Genomic DNA, 22,956 nt, shown 5'->3' with positions numbered 1-22,956 from the left:
GATGTGGCCCAGGGGCAGTCCTGAGAGGGGCTGGCAGGACCCAGGGCACTGCTGAGAGGCATTGTGGTGGCCTGGGCGGCTTCCTAGAGTTCATGCCACTGCACAGCTGGGAGGGACAATGTGCTTCTCTGAGTCTCAGGCAACTTTCATTCCTCAAGTATGGATCTCTACGATCCTGTCCACTTACAGCAGCCTAGGACCTCCTACCTTCAGTTTTCAATGGAAACTGCTAAGGCAGTTGGTTCAGCTACAACTATGTTCCCAATGATGGTGTTAATCATAATGACTGCATTATGCATGGTGCACTAACTTCCCACGCATGACATCTGACCTCAAAGAGTTTTGTTACAAGAGTTAACAGTAAAACTTGTTCTCCAAGATTTATTTCATTTTAGTGTATTAAGTGGAAGATAGTCTTATGTCTCATAATAACTTATGACTATCACTATCACTATAACTAGTGATGGCTAAGTGCTCCCAAAAGATGTATCATTCTTGGGCACTTGTTCCCTCCCACCCCTCAAAGAAACCTTTTATTTAAGGACTATCAACTTCATGGATTTCATAGGTGCAACTTTAGGAATACAGTGATTCTTCCCACCATCCCACCTTCCCACCCACACTCCCATCCCTCCTCCTCCTCCCTCTCCTATTCCCAGTCCCATTCTCTACTAAGATCCATTTTTGATTAACTTGTACACAGAAGACCAACTCTATACTAAGTAAAGAGTTCAACAATTTGCACAAAAACAACAACAAATCTGTTCCTCAACAGTCGAGACAAGGGCTGTCCAAACTCATTGCATCAACTGTTGAACTCTTTACTTAGTACAGAGTTGGTCTTCTGTATATAAAGATAAATAAAAATGAATCTTAATGAAGAATGGGATGGGAGAGGGAGTAGGAGGTGGGACAGGAGTGGGGGTGGAAGGTGGAAAGTGGGTATGGGGGGAAGAATTGCTATATTCCTAAAGCTGTACCTATGAAATTTGTGTTCATTAAATAAAAGCTTTCTAAAAAAAAAAAAAAGGTTATTGCAGCTTGAAGTTAAGTTCATTTCTTTTTTTTTTTTTTTCAGAAACTTAATTAACTTTAAAGAATCTTGGGTGTTTCTTTAAAGTTAATTGTTTCTCAAAAGAAAAAGAAATGAAATTAATTTGGAAAAAAGACTATCTTTTTTTTCATTTTCTTTAACTGAATCATTATAATGAAACCAGTTTGTGGGGTCCTATGTAATACCTTGATCCATATAAGCACTGTGGAATATCCATACAAAGGAAAACACATCTCTCTTCTAAAACGGCGATCATTTCTTTAGGCTGATGCCACTCAACACCTTTTCTTCTAGCTTACTTGAAGCACACAGTAATAAGGACAATTCTTCACTGTTGCTAGCTCTATACTCCAGTCTCCTGCCAGTGTAGGCCTTGGGAGGCAGCACATGACTGCACATGACTGCAGTTGGGTCCTGCACCCACATGGGAGGAAACCTTCCAGTTCCTGGCTTGTGCTTGGAACCCTGCTGGGGACTGTTGTGAATATTTAGGGAGTGAACCAGTGGATGGGAATTCTGTCTATCTATCTCTGTTTCTCTTTCCACCTGTTGAATAAAAATAAATTATAAAAAACACAGCAGGTTGTCAGTGTAGGCGGACGAATGCGTTGTTTTCATCCTTAACCACTGGGTGAGAAAATGGAGGCTCTGCATGTTCTGCATCTTTTGCAGGGTTGGGGAGTGAGGCTAAAATCTCAGGCTACAAAGTCTTGCCTCTACAGGCTTCTTTGTCAAAAGAGGTGAGTGCTTAGCCTCCTTCTAGCTACACCAGCAGTAGAAGATTGCTATCAGCAAAGTGAAAACTTGGCGAACACTTTCATTAGCCAACAGACTTCTCACACTTGGTAGATGGAAGGTAACAGGCGGAGGCCAGCGTGTCTTCTGGTGACCATGGGATACTGTTACTTGCTCATCAGGTGCTAGATAAGAACTTTAATGTGGGCCGGTGCCGTGGCTCACTAGGCTAATCCTCCACCTGCGGCGCCAGCACACCGGGTGCTAGTCCCGGTCAGGGCGCCAGATTCTGTCCCGGTTGCCCCTCTTCCAGCCCAGCTCTCTGCTGTGGCCAGGGAGTGCAGTGGAGGATGGCCCAAGTGCTTGGGCCCTGCACCTGCATGGGAGACCAGGAGAAGCACCTGGCTCCTGCCATCGGATCAGTGCGGTGCACCGGCAGCAGCGCGCTGGCCGTGGCGGCCATTGGAGGGTGAACCAACGGCAAAGGAAGACCTTTCTCTCTGTCTCTCTCTCTCACTGTCCACTCTGCCTGTCAAAAAAATAAAAAAAAAGAAATAAAAAAAAAAGAAAAAAAAGAATTTGTTGAGAGGGGCAGCATTGTGGAACAGTGGATTATGCTGCCACTTGCAATGCGGGCATGCCATATGAACCCCGGGTTGAGTCTCAGCTGCTTCATTTCCCATACAGCAAACTGCTAGTGCACTTGGTAAGGCTGTGGAAGATGGGGTCCCTTGCCATGCACATGGGAGACCCAGATGGAGTTCCAGGCTCCTGACTTTGGCTTGGACCAGGCCTGGCTGTTGCAGCCATTTGGGGAGACATCTGGGTGGAAGATCTCTTCCTGTCTCTCTCCACTCTCATCACTCTGCCTTTAAAATAATAAATAAATGTTTTTTAAAAAAGGATTTTTTCAGTGTTACTGACATTGAGGAAGAAAAATGTGCATATATACACGGAATATACTTATAATTTTAGATGAAATTTCAGGGGTTTCATTACCCTAATGCTCATATTGTGGATTCTAGGATAAAGATGTCTGTTCTAGGGCCTTATATTGTCTAATGAATAATCTGACTTACAAATCTTGGACACAGAATTGAATTTAATGTAGTTTGCTTATTTCCAAACCAGTACAAAATCACCACAGAACTGAGTCACTTTCACACTAGTCCACCAGATGGCACTAGACTCTCATTATTTTTTAGAAGATGCTAGACTGTGAGTTTTCCTATTTCTATAATCCTAGAATTTTTATGAAGAAAATGCTAGGCAGTGCTTTTCATTCTGAATCCAACTAGTTTGACCCTGTCACCCAACAAGAATTAACCATTTGACAGAATTTAGAAAAATATACTGTCCTAACAGAGATTAAAATATATGCTTTTTTAAAAAAAAGTGTTTACACTCTTCATCTTACGTGCACATGCACATACACTGAAAACTTACTTTTTTTTTTAAAGGCAGACAAAGCAGAAAATTAGCATGAAAGTAAAATAAAATGGACCTAAACCATGCTTTTACTCTGGAATAACCCCTCTGCACGTTTTTTTTTAACGTATGCAATCATTTTGCATCTGGTGCTTATATTAAATATCCTTTCATTCTCTGCCTAAGTGAAAATGTTTACAAAGCAAATTTTCAAGTTAATCTTAACTTTCTAATTTAAAAAACAAAAAGCAAAAACAAAAGCCATCGATTTGCTTTTAGCCTGAGACCTAGGCGTGGGTAATCTCTAAAAACGTGGAAAGAGCGACCATTTGTCCCTGTAAGGCCTTGGTCAGCCACGGAGATGCTCACAAAAGTACGGCTTACTTGGAGTGCCCTGGTTTCTCAGGAACTGCCGTTGACTCTTCCTCTGGCTCCTGCTGGCGCGATAACCAGACTCCCTGCAGCTGCACTCTTTGTCCTTGTCGTGGAAGCCGCGAGAGTAGAGGTTCCGCGTGCTCTGCCGGACCGCGAGCAGGTCACTGGGTCCTTTGCACTTGTGGATCCGCAGCTTGCCAGACGCATCTTGGATGCACTGCCACTTCTGCAAGGGCCAACGGGAAAGCAGGTGATGGATTCCGACTCGGGGGTGACTGATTAAGGCCTGCTTGCCGCCTTAGCTTAGTTTTAGTGTTGCCTTTGTGGAAGCACTGGCAAAACCATTAGAGAGAGTGAAGGGAGAAAGGCAAGCTTTTAAGGGACCCTGCAATCACGCAATGCTCTGTTATTTCTTTCACGGGGGCCGAGAGAGATGACAATGAAATCATTGGAAATCAGAACGACCTCGATGACTCCGGAGCCAAAAACTGATATACGAATCCTCAGCAACCAGACTAAACAGTCTTGAATGAAACATGGAAAAGCCCTTAGTCCACCACGACACAGGGCACAGCTGTCAGGGCTGTTTTCACCAGCCCCTTCTTGCTCTGCAAAAACAAACTTGGCTGCTTTGTTCTCTGCCCCTGCATTTCTAATGAGAGCCCAGGAAGAGCAGCACGCGAGGAACACAGAGATGAGTTTAACCGGAGTCCCTCCCAGGGCCAGCCAGCTCTCGCCTTCCCCAGACATTGGCAAGCTTGTCAGGTTTCCTTTTGTGTCTCCTTCTGCAAACACTGCACACCCAGCATGCTCCTAGAAGGGACCCCCACCTGGGGAGCAGGCCCAGGGCTTTCTGGTTGGGGTCTTCTGTCAAGCTTGCCGCACGATGCTGCAGGCTCCCTCGAATTAAACCCGAGCCTGTTTCACAGTTAAGTCTTCCCCGTGCCTCTTGAGTAGTGATCTGGCTGAAATAACAGCTCCTCACTCTGGGGGTCATTTCATGGGTTCCACCACAGTTCTCTTGAAGGCCTAATAACTTGTTTGCTTTTTCCTTCTCCTCCCTAACATGAGGGAACCTCAAAAAGTTTGTAGAAAAAAATGGAGTGGAAAGAGAGCTTTATTTTGGGTGCAAAATAATTTTGACATCCATGCAGAATTTTTGCAAAATATGCATTTTCCATGAACTTTTTGAGGACTCCCCCCGCCGTGTTATGCAAGATTAGTATTGGACCTCAATTTTCAATTGATCAAGACTATTACAGCAAGCCACAATGTGGTGTTTTCAAACTTTCTTTTTCTTTCCCTGCTCCCTTGACAAGAATTACTTGGTTATTATTATGTGTTGAAACTTTTCTGTAGATGAATACATGTCTAAACTCTGGCAATACAATAGTATCTACACTATACAATTATGTGCTTGCTATGCCATTTACATGCTTTCAGATATACTGAAATAAGTAAATAACTATTAAAGGACATTCTTTCATGCACCATTTAAAATGACCTCATATTCCCCTGTTGTAACACAACTGCACTTTGAGTGACATCTTGATTGCAAAGTTTTCTAATGCAAGATGAAGTTTGACTAAGGGTTGCAGATGGCTTTGCCATGAGACAAATGATGCTTGTAAGCAAAACAACATGCAATGGATCACAACAAACAAGATGTAGAGCCACAGCTTTTTCTTAATGAAGTTGTATGTTCTCATGTATTGAATTTCTGAGTTGCCTCTGGGCTTTGATTGTCTAATTCCTAAATCCTAGAACTACAGAGGCTGTTCTATGATTTTGCTTTAGCCTTCTGCGCTTTCGGTGCTACTCAAGGCCCATATTTTAAGCCCTGTCAGGTTCTACCCTTTGGTGGCTTGGCTAAAAAGTCCTCAGTGTTCATCCAGAGAAGGGGGCACCCATGAGATAAGGCAACCACCTAGTTGCCACACCATGAAAACGCAACACAAACAAGAATTATTTCAAGGGGGGTGGGTGTTTGGCTTAGTGATTAAGATCTGGTTAGGCTGTGTGCCCTATCAGAGTGCCTTGGGTTCAATTCCTGGTTCAGCTCCTGACTGCAGTTGCTCAAGAGGTTGGGTCCATGCCACACATATGGGAGACTTGGATCGAGTTTCCGGCCTGTGGCTCTGGCCTGGCCCAGCTTAGGCTGTTGTAGACACTTGGGGAGTGAACCAGTGGATGAGAACTCTGTCAGTGTCTCTCTGCCTTTCAAATAAATAATTTAAAAATAAAAACTGAAAAGTAAAATAAATAAATAGGAACTAGAGTTGACTACTTAAAGTCTACAGTAGCAAGAGAAGAGGTCAGTGGATTCCGAATCCATAGCCAAGTAGAAGCTTCAGAAATGCCATATCTTGGGGCCGGTGCTGTGGCGTAGCAGGTAAAGCCACCACCTGCAGTGCTGGCATCCCATATGGGCGCCAGTTTGAGACCCGGCTGCTCCACTTCTGATCCAGCTCTCTGCTATGGCCTGGAAAAGCAGTAGAAGATGGCCCAAGTCCTTGGGTCCCTGCACCCATGAGGGAGACCCAGAAGAAGCTCCTGGCTTCAGATCAGTGCAGCTCCGGCCGTTGCGGCCAATTGGGGAGTGAATCAACAGATGGAAGTTCTCACTCTCTCTCTGTCTCTGCCTCTCCTCTCTCTGTGTAACTCTGACTTTCAAATAAAGAAATAAATATTAAAAAAAATTTTAAAAAGAAAGAAATGCCTTATCTTCAATGACAGAAAAATGTGACTAACTCTATTCTTTTTTTCTTTGTTTAAACATTTTATTTATTTATTTGAGAGCTAGAGTTACAGACAAAGAGATGGAGAGACAGAGATAGAGAGGTCTTCCTTCTGCTGGTTCAAGCCCCAAATGGCCACAACTGCCGGAGCTGGGCTGATCTGAAGCCAGGAGCTAGGAGCTTCTCGCAGGTCCCCAATGTGGACACAGGGGCCCAAGCACATGGGCAATCTTCTAATACTTTCACAGGCCATAGCAGAGAGCTGGATCAGAAGAGGAACAGCCGGGATAGGAACCGGAACCCATATGAGATGCCGGCGTTGCAGACAGAGGCTTAGCCTGCTAAACCAAAATGCCAGCCCTGACTGACTTTATACTTGAAGAATGATAGTTTTAAGTCTTTTTGTGGATTTGCTTTGTGTCAATTATACTACATTAATTTTTAAATGGCATGACTATGGTGAAAACTTACTGGAGTTTTATAACTACATCACATTAAAAAAATTCTACGTGGTTAGTTTTGGTTTTTGTTTGTTTCTTTGGCCAGGAAGAGCTTACGATACAAAGGAGATTCTTGTAGAACATAAAAGTGTAGACACAGGGCCGGTATTGTGGCATAGCAGGTAAAGCTGCCGCCTGCAGTGCCAGCATTCCATATGGACAGTGGTTCGAGTCCTGGCTGCTCCACTTCTGATCCAGCTCTCTGTTATGGCCTGAGAAAGCAGTAGAAGATGGCCCAAGGGACTGGGCCCTTGCACCTGTGCGGGAGACCCACGAGAAGCTCCTGGCTTCTGGCTCCAGATAGGCTCAGCTCTGGGCATTGCGGCCATTTGGGGGAGTGAACCAGTGGAAGGAAGACCTCTCTCTCTCTCTCTCTCTCTCTCTCTCTCTCACTTTCTCTTTCTCTCTCTGCATCTGCCTCTTTGTAACTCTGCCTTCCAAATAAATAAACAAATCTTTAAAAAAAAGTGTAGGCACAATTTTTAGTACTTAGCCAATTTAGAATCCATCCTGAATTTTCCCATTAGTCAAATTGCTTGTTGGTTTCTTATGGGATAGAGATTAAGAGAAAGGGTTCACTTCATGAAAAGTTGGATTTAACCACATCATATGTCGGGCAATAACAATACAAAACCAAACACACATACATGTATGTACATGTACACACATGCACATACATTCACATGTCTACAAATACAAACACACTCATATATGACATAAAGCAGGTATCTACGCACATGCTTGGATAAAGCAAGAGCCACTGATAAAAATGGCAATTACTTTCTCTACCATGGACTCTGAAAAAAATCAGGGCTACTATTAGGTAATGTAATTAGCTAAAGACTTAGACAATCTCCTCAAGGGCAAGCATACAAGCAATTTCAATGAAATATAATTGCCACACATTTGCCACCATCATTTCAGTGCTTGATATCATGACAAGTTTTATGACAATGCAATAAAACCTTGAAATAGCTGCCACTAAAGCAGTGATTTTACTTAGAGAGTTTATTGCGGGAGGCAAAGAAAGAGAATTTTTAAAAGAATTACTCTGAATCTCACACCACAAGCCATGTAAGTGGTCAAAATCACAAGCAGAGGAAATGACTCCGCATTATCACAGTTTGGGGAATTAGATGAGCGCCTGAGCTCATGAGGGGCACCTGCTAAGGAGCCCTGGAGTCAGCATCAGAGATGAGCTTTGTGCAACAAGGACATTGCCACAAATACAGCTCTCACCCTGCCACACTTTTGTCAAAGCCCTTGAACTTTATCAGAAGGTCAGTTAATTGCCAAATCCCACTGTCTCCATCTTCATCTACCATCCACTGTTTTTTTGCAAGTCCCTTCCTGACTTCCTGGGACAACATCAATCAATTTTCCCCTATCTTTTTGATGGGTCAGTTTGTAGCAATAATTTAGTACACATTCATTCCACAAACTATTCTGCACATTTATGGTGCAGATAGAACTAATTTAATAGCTCGATAGATAATTTCTTTCATTATTATTTCATTCTAACCTTTCCAACTACACTGGAACTTAGAATTAAAGGCAAGGACTATGTCTCATATTCTTGAATTATTCCCAGAAGTTAACTTGGCACACAATCACTCTGATAGATAATTACACATTACTGGTTTTGATTGATTAGCTCTGCATGCAAATAACTTCTGATGAGGAAGCTGGCTATTTTGGTACAAGGATACATGTGTGTAGCCAGCTTGACAAAATCAAACTTAATGAGAAATGTGTCAAATGTCTTTCAATCAGTCCAAGTCATCATCATCTTTACCACGCCATTACTGTCATCTACTGCATTCTTAGTTGATATCACATACTGGTATAGAGCACTTTATAGGAATGTATTCATTTCATCCTTATAACAACATAATGCGCTGCCACCATTCATTTTTGGAGAGGATTTGTAGTGAATACCACATGTATCCTGTCTTGGATTTGGGAATGGAATTTCGTACCCTTATTGTGTGGCTTAAAGGAAAAAAATCTGAACTTTCAAACTATAAAAGCCTGGATTTGAATACCAGCTTTATCACATCGCTATGCGGCCCCAGGCAAGTTAGCTGTGTGGATCAGGAGAGCTGGAGATAACAGGCTCTGCAAGAATTTGGCACGTGGTAGGTACTCAACAAAGGCAGCTTTTTTTTTTTTTTTTGTCTTTAATTATACAAACACAGCCTCCAAATTTATTGCTTGATGAACTGGATATAGTGTCCACTTGATGAGAGGTAGCCATTTTTAATGGAGATAAGTATTAGGTTGGGAACCTAAAGAATTCAATTTTAATTTTCTCTTGCGCTATCTCTATGGCCTTCAGCAATTTGCAGAATCTTTGTTCTTCTAGATTCCACATCTGGTAAAATAATGCTTTCTTCTCTTGGCCTCACGCATATGTCCTGAGAATACATTGTTGAGTGTGGAGTTCTGGGGGAAAAGATATACTGTATGAATCCAGAGCAGTACTATCGTAATTGACCTTCCAGCATGTCTATCTAACTCTTGGGGAAGTTAATGTTTCCAGGTTGGAAATCATACATAACAGAATCATTATTATTTGGTGGGGGAGTTCATGACTTTGAATCACACAAATCTGTTTGAACTCAGACTCATCACTCTTCTAGCTGTGTGACTTTGGCAAAATTATTTTCCCATCTCAGCTTCAGTGTCTTCCTGTTTAAAATGGGCATGAAGGGCTGGCATTGTTTGCACAGTGGTTTAAGCCTCTGCTTGCAACAATGGCATCCCATATCGCTTCCTGCTAATGTGCCTGGAAAGGCAGCAGAAGATGGCCTGAATAATTGGGCCCCTGCCACCCACATAGGACACCTGGATGGAGTTCCTGGTTCCTGGCTTCAGCCTGGCCTAGCCACAGCTGTTGTTTGGGGAGTAAACCAGCAGATAGATAGATCTCTCTCTCTCTCTCTTTTCACACACACACACACACACACACACACTCTGCCTTTCAAATAAATAAAGCAAATTTTTTAAAAAACAAATTGGCATAATAGATATTTTATATACTAGTTTCCCATGCAAAATGCTTAGCATGACATTAGGTGATTGTATAGCTCCACCTGAAGTAACTAGCAGATCATCATGATAATTGCACATTTTGCAATACATACATTTCTCAGATTGGTTAAGGATGCTCTATGTTCTTATGCATGCATACTCATGCCCATTTGCAAAAACAAATTTGGATGCAAGTTTTTCAAAGTTACATACCAATGAAAGCTTAATTACACACATACAAATGCACACAAACATGCTCACATTCTTCAATATTATGTGTCTTATGTGGATTTGGCCATCATGCAGGTCAAATCATGTTCTCTGAAATGTAACAAATGTACAGCAATTCTGTGATAATCTGATATCCTTAATGCCGGTACCAACATCATAAAAAACAGTTACCTTCATGTGGACATGTGTCTAAAATTTTATCTCAGCACTGGAGAAGAAGAGACAGAATAAACATCCCTGTTCAAATTGCTACTGAGCTCAAGCCATTGTCAAGTTTGCCTGTAACTGTGAAGAACCTGTGCCCAGGCTGTTTACCTCCTTTGTTTTTTTTGGGGGGGGGGATGGAACAAGAAACTAGAAAGGAAGAAGTAGAAGGGAGAGAAGTGTTTCTTCCTTTAGATTTTCAACTGGGTAATCATTTGTAAAAATCAACATTGGGATGCTGGAAGAATGGTCCTTGCACTTCAGGAAAAATAAAATCGGTGCATGGCCCCCAGCAATCCACAAGAAGAACTTGTTGAGTTCTTGCAATGTGCCGGGCACTGTTCCTGGTGCTTGACATGCCTAGCTCAGTTTTTATAGCAATGCTCCACAGCAGGTACTATTATTACATCCATTTTACAGGTGAAGAAACAGAGGCAGAGTTAGGTGAAGTGATTACTCATGGTTATGTACCAAGAAAGTGACTTTCACTGGGTACCCTACCCAGGACAGCGATATAAAGGAGAGTGGCTTGGGCCAAGGTGTGGATCCTGGAAGGCAGAGGCACCAGCTTGTAGGCAGATGGGAGCCTGGGATGCCCGTGCTGTGTTCGAGGGACAGGGTTAAGGGGAACCTGACCAGGCAGCTGAGAAGACACAGCCTATGTAGACACGGTGGGTTCATGTTATGTAGTTTATGAGTAAACGGCTGTCCTTAGGTGCGTGCGCGTCCTTCTGTCTTGCTTGAAGTAAATGTACAGAAGCAATCTGTCTGAGCAGAACAGCCATTCAGACACAGCCTTCAGACTGGAGTTGTAAGGAAGCAAGCCTTGCAGGCTGAGTGTGCCCCACTGGGCCCGTGGACAGATGAGAATTCCGTCCAAGGATGGCCGGGGACTCAGTGCTTCTGCATGTGCCCTCTGGAATCAGGACAGCCTGGAGATGTCTGTGAGCCAGGCTGCAGTTTGTACCAGGGTTCCAGGAGTTTCTGGAAGCAGGCTATCCATTTCTGGCAAACTAACAGTTCTAACCAGAGCTCACTGGTAAATGTGTTTCTACTCATGCTCTGTAGCTGGCCACAAAGGGTCAAAGGGAAAACTTTAGGAGGAGAACACGGTTCCTGGAACCAAATTATTTTACTCTCAACAAGTGATATTCGAATTTCCTTTATAATATTCTCAACTTGCTTGCTTGATGAATTTTAAACAAATCTTTGATGCTCTATCTGACACAGTAGCAGAGCCACAAACTAAGTTGCCAGAACACTGGAATTCAACAACCCAACTAAAGGACGTGGCATTTGCTTTATTAAAACAAAACAGGCTGCTTTTTTCCTTTTCAATGCCAGAGCATATATAAAATGTGTTTCAAAACTGGATGCCCGAGGAATTTCCCTTTATATAGCTTGTCGAAGGAATCATAATCTATACCTAGGAGGAAAAACAAACAACCCAATAATGCTCACTCAGCGTCTATGGCTCTCAATCGTCTGGGAGCTCGAAAAAAGCAATACCACCTGGGATCCCTCCCTAGGGATCCTGATTTAATTTGTCCCGGGTGGCACTTGAACAGCTTTTCTAAAGCTGCTCGTGAAATGCTAACGTGTAATCAAGACTGAGAACCACTGCTGTAGGTGCTGTGAATGGTGGGAGCCAGTCATTCATAGCAAACACCATTCATAATTTCAAAGGGAAAATCTACAGCCTTACACTTTTGCAGAGGTAGCACACTATAGGGAACAAAGTCCTCAATGTGAAGTGAAAAGATGCAGGTTTTGGCTTTGCTTTGTAGCTTAAGTGTTTGGGACCTAAATTTCCTTAGCAAGAAAATGGTAGATTTCTAAGACTCCTTCTAACTTTGACATTCTTTGATTCTAGGCCTGTGATTCTTTTCTTTGCATTTTAAACTTTTTCTTATTTATTTGAAAGCACAAGAGAGATCTCTTCCATTTACTATTCACTCCCCAAATGCCTTGAACAATGTGACTGGGCAAAACCAAGGCCAGGACCTGGGACTCCCACATGGGTAGCAGGGACTCAGCTCTTTGAGCCATCATCTGTCTGCAGCCTCCCATGATGCACATTAGTGGGGAGCTGCAACAGGGCGTGGAGCTGAGACTCAGACCTAGGCACTCCAGTATGGGACGCTGGAATCACAAGTGGCAATCTTAACTGCTGCACCAAATACCTGCCCCATGTGTTTCTTAACCCTGTTAAATAAATACAGATGCCTCCCTTCACCTTTGACTTCTCTGACTGGTCTGGGGTGAGGTGATGCATGAGTATTTTTCAAAAGCTTCTCCAGGTGATTTCAATGTGCAGCCGGAGCTGAGCATCACCGATCTGTGCTTTCTGCTGAACAGAAGCCTTTGAAGACGAAAGTTCAGATCTGCACATGAGTGTGCACACCTGCATGTGTGCACAGGGAGAGGTATGTCTGCACATAAATGTACTTGGGAGTGTAACACCGAGCAGAGAGAGTGGTGGGACTTCATATTAATTCAGGAACAGGGAAATAATGCAAACACATATGTCCAGGTTGTCTTAATTAGTCCCTGCTGGTTGTTCTATGCGCAGTCAAGAAGCAATGCCAAGTATCTGGGATTGCAGCCCATTTTAATTCCCCTTTGGTTCCAAGGAACGAATAAGACAGGTAGAATGGCCTGGAACAGTAACAACACCCAATGTTTGCACACTGGAGAAAATTAATCTCAGTCTCACCTAGCACTTGACATATATGATATCACTTAATCTTCACAAGAGTGAGATTCATTTTCTCTGTTTCGAGATGGAAAACCTGAAACTCAGGAAGACACGATGAGAAAGTGGTAGCTGCCAATATTCTAAGCCGAACCTTTTGACCTCAAATTCCTTTTTCCTTTTCTTACTCTGTTTCTTGCATTCATGCTGATTCTACCAAACCATGCTTAGGTGGCCAGGCACGGAGTGCGGCAGAAGAGGGCATACATTCTCTTTGTTGATTGGGAAGGAGAAAAATAGGGCAATATTGCTGATTTTTTCCCCTTCATATCCTGTGGAAAGCCAAACTTAAGACCGTGTCACCTTACAATGGAAATAGTTAGCTTGAGTCAGACGAGGTGCAGGCCAGGTGCGAAGCCAGTGACAGGGGAGCAGATTCCAAGTAAGTTCATTCTAGGCTTAGCTGTCACCTTGACCCTGAACAAAGCAATCTTATTTTTCTGGGTTTTCTTCCTCCCTTTTTAAAGTCAGCAATGCTGCCACTGGAGAGATGATCTTCAAAAGAGCCAGCTAGGAAGAGTAAAAGGCTAAGACACAGGGATTCTATAGAACACGAGAGAGCTATCAGGTTTCACCCGGTTTCCATATGTGCCTTCAAGAGGCTCAACATTTTCCTGAAGTTCTCAGAATTTTATGCCATGGCTTGAACTCCATCAGTAGGCTCGGTAGGGGGTGAGAACAGCACTTCTCACACTTTCAAGGAGCATCAGAGTCACCTGGAAAATATAATAAGCACAGCCTGCCCTGCCTCACCCTGAGGGCTTCTGATTCAGTAAGTCTGGAGTGGCCAGAGAAACTGCATTTCTAACTAGCTCCCAGGTGATGCTGATCTGGTTTGGGGACCACACAGCACCTACCATGAGCTTAGATGAATAATTCACTAGGGCCATGGATACACTGAGGCTTGAGTAGTCTGAAACCCGCTCTGTGTCTCACCCTTTCTGGAGCCCACAATAGCCCATTTAAAGACAGTCTACAAAAATACATCACTGCCAGGGGCATAGCCTGATTCTTTGTTCCCCTAATTCAGGTACTTCTCAAAGTGATCGTTGCTGACATTCTCATATATCCATGCAATGGAATCTTAGTTCATTCCAATTCACATAGGAATGCAGCAGCAGAGAATTGCAGGGAACCTGTACACAGGAAAGCAAGCATTCTATGGGCGCAAAACGAGTTTATAAAAATAGGAAAAAGCAAAATTAAGTTTTTAACATAGCATTCAACATGTAAGTGAAAAGCTTGTGCCAAAGTACCATAACCTAGTTTATGCAACATTTGCCCTTCAGGGCACAGAGTAAAACTTCAGGGCAAGCCAGATAGGAGGGATTTGCAGAATTGTATCCTGAAAGGTAGGCAGTGTACCTTATTCCCAAATGGTTATAATGTTCACCACTTAGAGGGCTAACACAGCAACAAATGCACCAATTTGTATAATTCACATTTAATACTGAACATTTCCAACTCCTGAGTAAAAGTAACTAGTCTATTGCAGCTGGCTCATAAAAATCATCTTAGAGTTACAAAACAATTCTGAGGTTTTATTCATAACGATACTTACAGCTTCCAGAAGAAAGGTTTGAAGACTTCAAATTAAAATATAATGAGTAGGTCTATGCTTCTCTCCTAAACACTTGAAAATTAAGACTTACTAGAATGCCATGAAGGCCGGGGTTTATCCTTTCCTTTAGCAGCTCTCCCTGCCCACCCTCTTCTATTTCAAAGGGATGCTGTGTACGAAAAAGCCTGAGGAACTAAGGAGGAGAGGGATCAAGTTGTTTATAATATTTGTCTCTATTCAAGAAGCTAGATACCATATCATAAAAGTATAATGAATGAGTCCATTTTAATAACCACGCTACTCCTTTCATGCGTGCTATCTTGAACTGGTATTGACTAAATCGTGTGGATATTGAGAGGTCAGATAACTTACAAAGATGCACAAAATATCTGGAGTCTCCTTTACCTCATTAAGGCAATCTACCTTGGAGGGCAGCAAGTGGCTTAGGTGTTTAAATTAAACTCCTTTTTGGACCTAGTTTTGCCAACCTGCCAGTCACCCTTTGTAAACAAATAGTGGATGACAATGCCTACCACCCTTGACAAATACGGGGAATAATTTGAATAAGCGCATATAGAAACCTATGTACCATGATTTAAAACAAGTGCTCGGCACATATTAGTTCTTACCACTTTCCTGATTTTTTCCTAAGTTATGGTGATTTAGGTAGAGATTCAACTTCTCTCTCATTATGACATAGCATTTTCTTTTAGCTAGTATAGATTCCAGTGAAGAATATTTCAAATGATAGGTGTCCATATGTTCTCACTTTCCATAAAAGCAATGTGAATTTGGTATGTTATTTCTTTAGCTCTCATTGGTAATGGTAGGTGTTCCGGGTGGCCTTGGATTCCATAGTAATATTTCCATTCATAAAAAGGATTCATTCTAATGAAATAGTTGAGTCAAGAGACTTTGTGAGCAGGGGAAGAAACAATACACATATAGAACAGGGTTTCCTTTCCCATTACCCCATCTTGCTCACAGATTCTGTCTTCCACTCTGGGCTAGATGACCTCAGATGTTAACCTTGTGGGAAGACCCCAGCACATTTCTAGGGCTGGCTCACTGCCCAGAGCCCCAGCATCTACCCATGTCTTGACTATGTAGTCTTTTTACCACACCCTGATGACCGGTTAACAGGAACATTCTCCTTGGTCCCAGGGTCCCAGGAACCTTTTCAGTTGGAGCCAGTGTCTTTCAGTACAGAGCTCTCTCTGAGAGCACCATCTTTTTTTTTTTTTTTTTTTTTTTTTTTTTTTAATTAATCTGGAGGGAACACAAGTAGTAATGAGGTAGCCCAGGCTGGACCGCTAAATGATTCTGTCAGTGGAGAGGTGTCACAGTGAGTTTGCCCTCATGCCCAGGATGAAAAGCTGACATCCACACAAATCTACATTAAGTAAATCTTTGAAATTAGAAATGAATGAATGCACGAGGGAGGGTAAAGCAAAGGGTGTCACTCACCTGCCCAGGTTGTTCACAGGCTGTCTGGTACCTGGCCTGCTGGCACAGCTCTTTGACCCTCTCATATTTGGGCAAGTGATTGGACTGTTGGATATTCTTGCTGGATTCTTCCTTCTTACGTAGAAATTTGCTTTGACAAAAAGGGAAAAGACTCTTATGTGAGAAGTGATCTGAACGACATTCCCTGAGTCCTACCTGTTCTCTCTGCCTTCCCTGTCCAATGATTTCATGTTCTCCAAACAGCAAGAAACAGATGTTAACCCTCTGTCTACAGAACTTCATTTGAAAAGCCCATGATGAAGATTACAAACTGGGTGTTGTGAGGATGAGAGGTCAGGATATGGAAGAATCATGCCCCTCAAAAGCATTGATCTCAAAACTTGGGAAAGATATTTGGTGTTATGTGTCCTTTTTTAGCTCTTCTCTTAAAATAACCCAATTATATACCTGCTTTTCTGTCTCCCAATTTATGTTTGGAGAAAAACAAGGCAATGAGCTTTATGAATGGAAATGGGAGACCCAGACATGACTATGAAAATCATTACAATGAACAAATGTATATACTTAATGACATTAAAAAGGCAACATGAAGAAAGCAGTAGAAAGTAGGGTGCCAGGCCAACCGTGGAGTCTACAGAGAGAAGGACTTGGGAAAGACTACTGGGGAAGTGAACCAGCTGGTTCAATTAGCAATGACTGAGCAATGCAACAGTAATTCAAGGCTTTGGTCCTATCTTACGAGAATTTATTCTTTACAATTCTCTGCAGCAGTAATTGCTCAGCTGGCTGGTAAAGAATAGGCAGCAAACTATTCAATCTTGCAACTAGGCTTATGAAATCTGCATGCTTTGTAAACCAAAATAAGGAGGAGAAAAAAAATTCCCAGCAGGGAGAGCTGCCCACTAGGATGGGTTCCCAGAAGTACCCCAGGAACCAATAATTACCCTCTTTCCACTAGGAATGTATCACGCCAAATTTTGGCCTTCTTGTTTGTTCGAAACCTGAAAGCAAAATAATAATATTTACTGTTGGCATCTGGACATCTTTCCGAATGGATCTGTGCTAACAGTTTATTTAAAGAAACACCTCTCACTTCCCACAGACCATGACTGCACCTTTATCAATGTGTTATTCACCAACAGCAGAGAAAGGCTCAGCGTGGGGTGAGCCTCACGGGAAAAACTTATTTTGCCTCCCCCCCCCCTTTTTTTTTTTGCAGCTGCGGGCTTGCTCTGGATGCCAGCCAGAGCTCAGTGTGCTTAGGGATGGCTGAGAGACGAGACAGTGACGCACCTGTTACCTGGCTTTTCCAGGTCCAGAAGTTTGAGGACAGACTTGCCGTCCACATCAGGAGGTGTGTCGAGGCCCGCGATATCCAGGATGGTGGGGGCCAGGTCGATGTTGAGCACGATCTGGGGGACTCTGCAAGGGCCAGGTGGTTACAGTCAGAGGGTGGCATTCAGAGCTGCAGAGACTCACTGGTCTTCCACTCTTCTCACCCTCCCGTCTGGGCTCCTAGGAATGGGCAGTGGCATTCGGCCAGGGTGAGGGAGTGGTCAGCAGCAATGGCACTGAGAAAGATCAATGGAGTCTCACAGTGCTCAGGTTGGAGAGATGCCCGCAACCTTGTGCCCCGGCCGCACTGCCAGGCAACATGTGGCGTGATAAATGGTTTTCGTAGGATGTATACTTTCTTCAAAACCCAGTAGTTCACAACCCCTATATTGAACAAAGTCTTAAAAGTCAGTATTCTAAAAGAGGACACCTAGTTTTTATGATTCAATTCAATCCAATCCATGCTGCCTAGTCCTTCAAGCATAAAACCTTCTACCAAGGTCTGCCAGTGTCCAGGATATTTCTAATGCTCCTGAGTGACATATCGCTCTTCTAAGACACCCTTCTTTCTCCCATCATCGTCTCCCCAGCATGTAGTGTGGGGTGGCAGCAGATGAAGTATAGACTGGGGGTCTGGGCCCCCTGTCACTGTCAGGAACTCTGAGTCAGGCCCCTCAGCTTCTCTGTTGTTATATCAGCAAGCAGGTGCTTTTAAAGGGCCATTGCAGTTATTTCTACTTTTCTACTTTTTTCTCCATAATTCTTTCATGTACATAATCCTGTATTTTTAAAACAACTATTTACTATATTTTTAAAACAACTATTTACTATATTTTTGAAACAACTATTTATTTATTCTAGAGGTAGAGAGATAAGCGAGAGCTCCCATCTTTTGGTTCACTCCCCAAATGCCTGCCATGGCCAGGGCTGGGCCATGTTGAAGCAGGGAGCTGAGAATTCAACCCAGGTCTCCCATGTGGGTAGCAAGAACACACAACTTGAGCCATCACTGATGCTTTCCAGGATCTGCATTAGCAGGAAGCTGGAATCAGGAGCCAGAGTGGGGGATCAAACCCAGGTACTCTGGGGTGGAATGCAGGCTTCCTTATCAGCAGGTTAACCACCAGCCAGGTGCCCAGCCTCATGACTTGAATTACACAAATGACTCTGCCGTGACTGGCAAGGCTTGCGAGACACATTGTGGCGGAGAAATAGAGACGGAAAGGGAGGTGCAGCCACTGGCCTAAGACAATAGTTCAGATTCTCTGTCTTTTAGGTCTCTTTTCCTTCGAAAGGAAATAGTGCTTTTCAGATTTTAGTTTTCTTTTAAGTTTCTTTAGCAATAAAGAAGTATATATATATATATATATATATACTTCTCTATATATATATATACTTCTATATATATACATACACATATATATATATACTTCTATACTTAAAATTAGGAACAAGCAGAATGGCATAGATGGTCTTTAAAAATGACAGTGGATCACTGATTCAAAGAAGGCAACAATGATATTCCCAGAGATCACATTCTGTATGTGTACATGGGCTGAAACGACACAGATTCTGGTCAATTTGGGAGAATTAGTCATTGATACACTTATTTTCCCTTTCCCTTTAAATAGTGTATTTCAGTTAATTTAACATGTGGCGGTGAGGGAAAAGGTTTTCATCTTCTAAATTACCAACCTATATACATCCTTTTTTGTTTTGGATGAAAGGAAACCAGACACTGAGATTGGTAATCAAATTATCTTAGACACATATGAGCTATGACAGCTGAAAGTTGCAAGCTGCAGTACGTACACTGATCCTGGTTCCACACTTGGACCACGAATAAAGAAAGGCACACGAATATCAAAGTCATATGGCATGGATTTCCCCTTGACCAGTCCAAACTGCCCAATATGGTAACCGTGGTCGGCAGTGTAGATGATGTAAGTGTTCTCCAGCTCCCCCGTCTCCACGAGCATATTATACAGCTGAAATGAGAACACAGGGACAAGTCAGAGCCCACCGTGGCAGCGGAGATGGCACTTCATAGCACTGCATGATTTCCCCCAAGCCTTTCCCCATGGCTTCCATGGGGCAGGAGTTATTGCGATAAGGCTCACACACACTTGAACATCATCCACATTTTCTGTTTGCTTACAGGTCCAGTGACACTGCTGAGAAGTAACTTTTTATTTTTTTATTTTTTGACAGAGTGGACAGTGAGAGAGAGAGACAGAGAGAAAGGTCTTCCTTTTTCCGTTGGTTCACCCCTCAATGGCCACTGCGGCTGGCCCGCTGCGGCCTGCACACTGCACTGATCCGAAGGCAGGAGCCAGGTGCTTCCTCCTGGTCTCCCATGCGGGTGCAGGGCCCAAGCACTTGGGCCATCCTCCACTGCACTCCCGGGCCACAGCAGAGAGCTGGACTGGAAGAGGAGCAACTGGGACAGAACCAGTGCCCCAACCGGGACTAGAACCCAGGGTGCCAGCGCCGCAGGCGCAGGATTAGCCTAGTGTGCCACGGCACCGGCCAGTAACTTTTTTGAATCTGGAACATTCTACTTACAGACTTTGCTCACCTGTTTGATGAAACAAAGTAAACAAACAAGCCAATACCCTCCTCCCACCCGCCAAAATTTCTATCACCAAAGTTTAGAGGTTTTGTTTTGCAAATTCATTGTTAAAGCAAATTTTCATATCATCATTCAGATATCTAATTATCTAGGTTAAAAATAGGCTGCTTCCAGCTGGTGCCGCGGCTCTCTAGGCTAATTCTCTGCCTGAGGCGCCGGCAGGTTCTAGTCCCGGTTGAGGCGCCGGATTCTGTCCCAGTTGCTCCTCTTCCAGTCCAGCTCTCTGCTGTGGCCAGGGAGTGCAGTGGAGGATGGCCCAAGTGCTTGGGCCCTGCACCTGCATGGGAGACCAGGAGGAAGCACCTGGCTCCTGGCTTCGGATCGGTGCGGCGCGCTGGCCGCAACAGCCATTTGGGGGGTGAACCAAAGGAAAGTAAGACCTTTCTCTTGGTCTCTCTCTCTCTCACTGTCTAACTGCCTGTCAACAGAAAAAAAAAAAAAAAAAAAAAAAAACAACAAAAAAAAGGCTGCTTCCAAGATGGATGCAGCTAGCTCCAGCCTCAGGTATGTCTAGTTTGACTTACGCTAGGTTTGAATGTTATGAAATTTGAAATAAATTTTTTGTATTTCTATCTTCTTTTAAAATGCTAAGAAGCCTATAGATAGATGCTTTGTTCATGTTTCCTCATGGCAAAAATTTGCTGAGGTTGAGCAGCTGCTGCTTGCTTTAGATGGGGTTCTTAATTTCAGGTTTCCTGCAATCCCCACCACTCTCCACCGTCGTACAAGGACCTGCTTTAGTCATTTACACAGTTAGGTTAATTGCCAATTTCTAAAGGAATTTGAGGGTGTGGCCCCTAATTTATGATGATTTCATTTTTTCCCCTCCTCTTTGTCTCTGGCTCCGTAAGTGCCACACATGGAGAGGTGAGCAGAAAGGGGCAAAAGAAGGAAGGGTGAGAAAGTCACTGAACTCTCTCTCTCTCTCTGTCTCTTTTGCTCTCTCTTGTCAATGCTGGAAAATGAAAAGGGGAAACAGAATTAGCAAGAATGGGTCTCCACAAAAGAAGCTGGACCAAAACCTCTCCCTGAGGCAGGTTCGTGTGCTTACCCGTTCGACAGAATCATCCACTGACATCAAAGTCTGAAGCCTTTTGCGCTGTAGGACATTGGTGAATTCCATGTGGATGGGCAGCATGGGTCCTGTGTACTGCATAATCCAGTGTTTATCCATATTTGGTGCATAATTATAACTAGGAGTTCTGCAAACATCCAGAAAGGAATCTTACTGATATATCGTCATCATTTAAGGAAACATCTCAAGTCATAGGTGGTGAAACAATCATTTAAAAAAGATAATGTAGGCACTGCTAAGATATTTTTCTCTCCCAAGTACCTTCTTTTTGTGCTTATAGTAAGATCTGAAGTATTCGCCATACTACATAGCATATATTCTGTACAGATATACAACTTCAAACTTAAAAAAGCCAAGACTGGCAGCTGAACATGTAACTGATGCAAGTTTATTTGGGTTCATTGACTAAAACATGTAGGAAGCACATCCAGACAATATGGTTCTGTTACAAATCTGCAGGTAAAACTCAGTCATATAGAAGGAAATGTTCTCATGGTGATGTTAACTCATAAAAATTTTACTGCTAATTACACTACTAAATACAGTCACACATATGTTTATGTGAAATGATGATGAATCATCATTTCAACACATTTTTCCTCCTGAATTTATTAGAGCTATTTTGTTGATTATTTATGTATCTAATCTGCATGAATTTTTTCCTCTCTTGATCTTGTATGTAAATATCATTAATCTAATTACACCTTACTGGAATTATAACCAAGTCTACTTTTGCAATATAGGTATTTAGTAATAAAGCTGTTCATTCAACAGACAAATCAATATGGATGCAGGACATGATTTTTATTAAACACAGGGAAGTGGGTGCTATTGTTGCAGGATAGGTTAGTCCAAGCCTAGATTTTACCTACTTCAGAAATCCAAGTAGTGTCCTATGTACCCCACAATTGGGAACCCACAATTTAAGCCAATACTGGCATCCTACACAGCTCCTTTGACTTAGATAATTTTACCTCCTGCTCCCAAAGTGCAAACCTACACGAGAGAAATTCTCAAAGAGAACTGTTTCTCCACCAGACTACAATCCACTTGAACCTTCTCCTTAAATGCTACTAAGCCCATAGAAATTATTTAATATTAAAGACTAGGTATTCACCATGTGTCAGGTATTGTGCAAAGTGTTTGGTATACATTAACTCATTTATGACCTTAGCTGCTCTGGGAACTATGTTTATTACCCCCATTTCATAGCTGAGAAAACTAAGGCTTAGCAAAGTTAAATAACTTCTCCAGATGAACACAGTTTGTAGGTGGTAGAACAAGGACTGAGTCCCAAAACCCATTTGTTTTAATAACATGAACAAAGAGAGAAGTGAGGAGCTCTTTCAGGCCAAGAGAAAAAAAATGGGACCATTTGGTTCCCATTTTTCCCTCCTATGTCAGGGATTTGCTTTTAATATGAACCCAAAATTTTACAACCGCTCTCACAGAACAAGCAATGATCTAAGCTGAGAAAGGTGATTACCTGTCTCTGTTCTGGGGAGGATCCCACGAGTGAGAGATTGTGGACAGTGGTGATTGACGGGGACCCCATGCCATCATTAATGTTATAAAGCTAGAGGAGCAGTCAGTCACTGCAAGTCCAGATCTCAGGCGTCTTGATCGCTGCCCTGCTTGTGGTGGGGATGTGGATTTCCCACGTGGAAAACGTTGAATGTTTGAGACATGGATATACATCGGGAAATGTCCATGCACAATGAGCCATACACATGTCACCTGTTACTGTGCATTCTTTTTATCCAATGCGTTGGCAGAGCCTACCTTTGGACACTAGAAAATGCTTGTGTAATACTGTGGGTCTCCTTGGTACAC

General features: G+C 42.9%; 1 protein-coding gene across 10 annotated transcripts in view; it reads right to left on the bottom strand.

Moving 5' to 3' along the window:
- Positions 1 to 22,956, bottom strand: part of SULF1 (sulfatase 1) — a 195,096-nt gene that overhangs the window by 25,996 nt on the left and 146,144 nt on the right. For 9 of the 10 annotated variants that reach the window (XM_051844555.3, XM_051844551.3, XM_051844554.3 and 6 more), the window contains exons 8-13: positions 21,100 to 21,250; positions 19,229 to 19,404; positions 17,375 to 17,503; positions 17,026 to 17,082; positions 16,082 to 16,211; positions 3,602 to 3,818 (exon numbers count right to left, since the gene is read on the bottom strand). In XM_051844555.3, coding sequence (XP_051700515.1) covers positions 3,602 to 3,818; positions 16,082 to 16,211; positions 17,026 to 17,082; positions 17,375 to 17,503; positions 19,229 to 19,404; positions 21,100 to 21,250 — 860 coding nt within the window. Of the gene's footprint in view, positions 1 to 3,601; positions 3,819 to 16,081; positions 16,212 to 17,021; positions 17,083 to 17,374; positions 17,504 to 19,228; positions 19,405 to 21,099; positions 21,251 to 22,956 lie in introns of those variants that run through there. The other variant, XM_089335355.1, reaches the window with a different exon arrangement.

This window comes from Oryctolagus cuniculus, chromosome 6 (genome assembly GCF_051225735.1).
Source record: "Oryctolagus cuniculus isolate XC-2025 breed Fujian yellow rabbit chromosome 6, ASM5122573v1, whole genome shotgun sequence".
Taxonomy (NCBI): domain Eukaryota; kingdom Metazoa; phylum Chordata; class Mammalia; order Lagomorpha; family Leporidae; genus Oryctolagus; species Oryctolagus cuniculus.
This window is presented reverse-complemented; position numbering and strand designations above follow the sequence as displayed.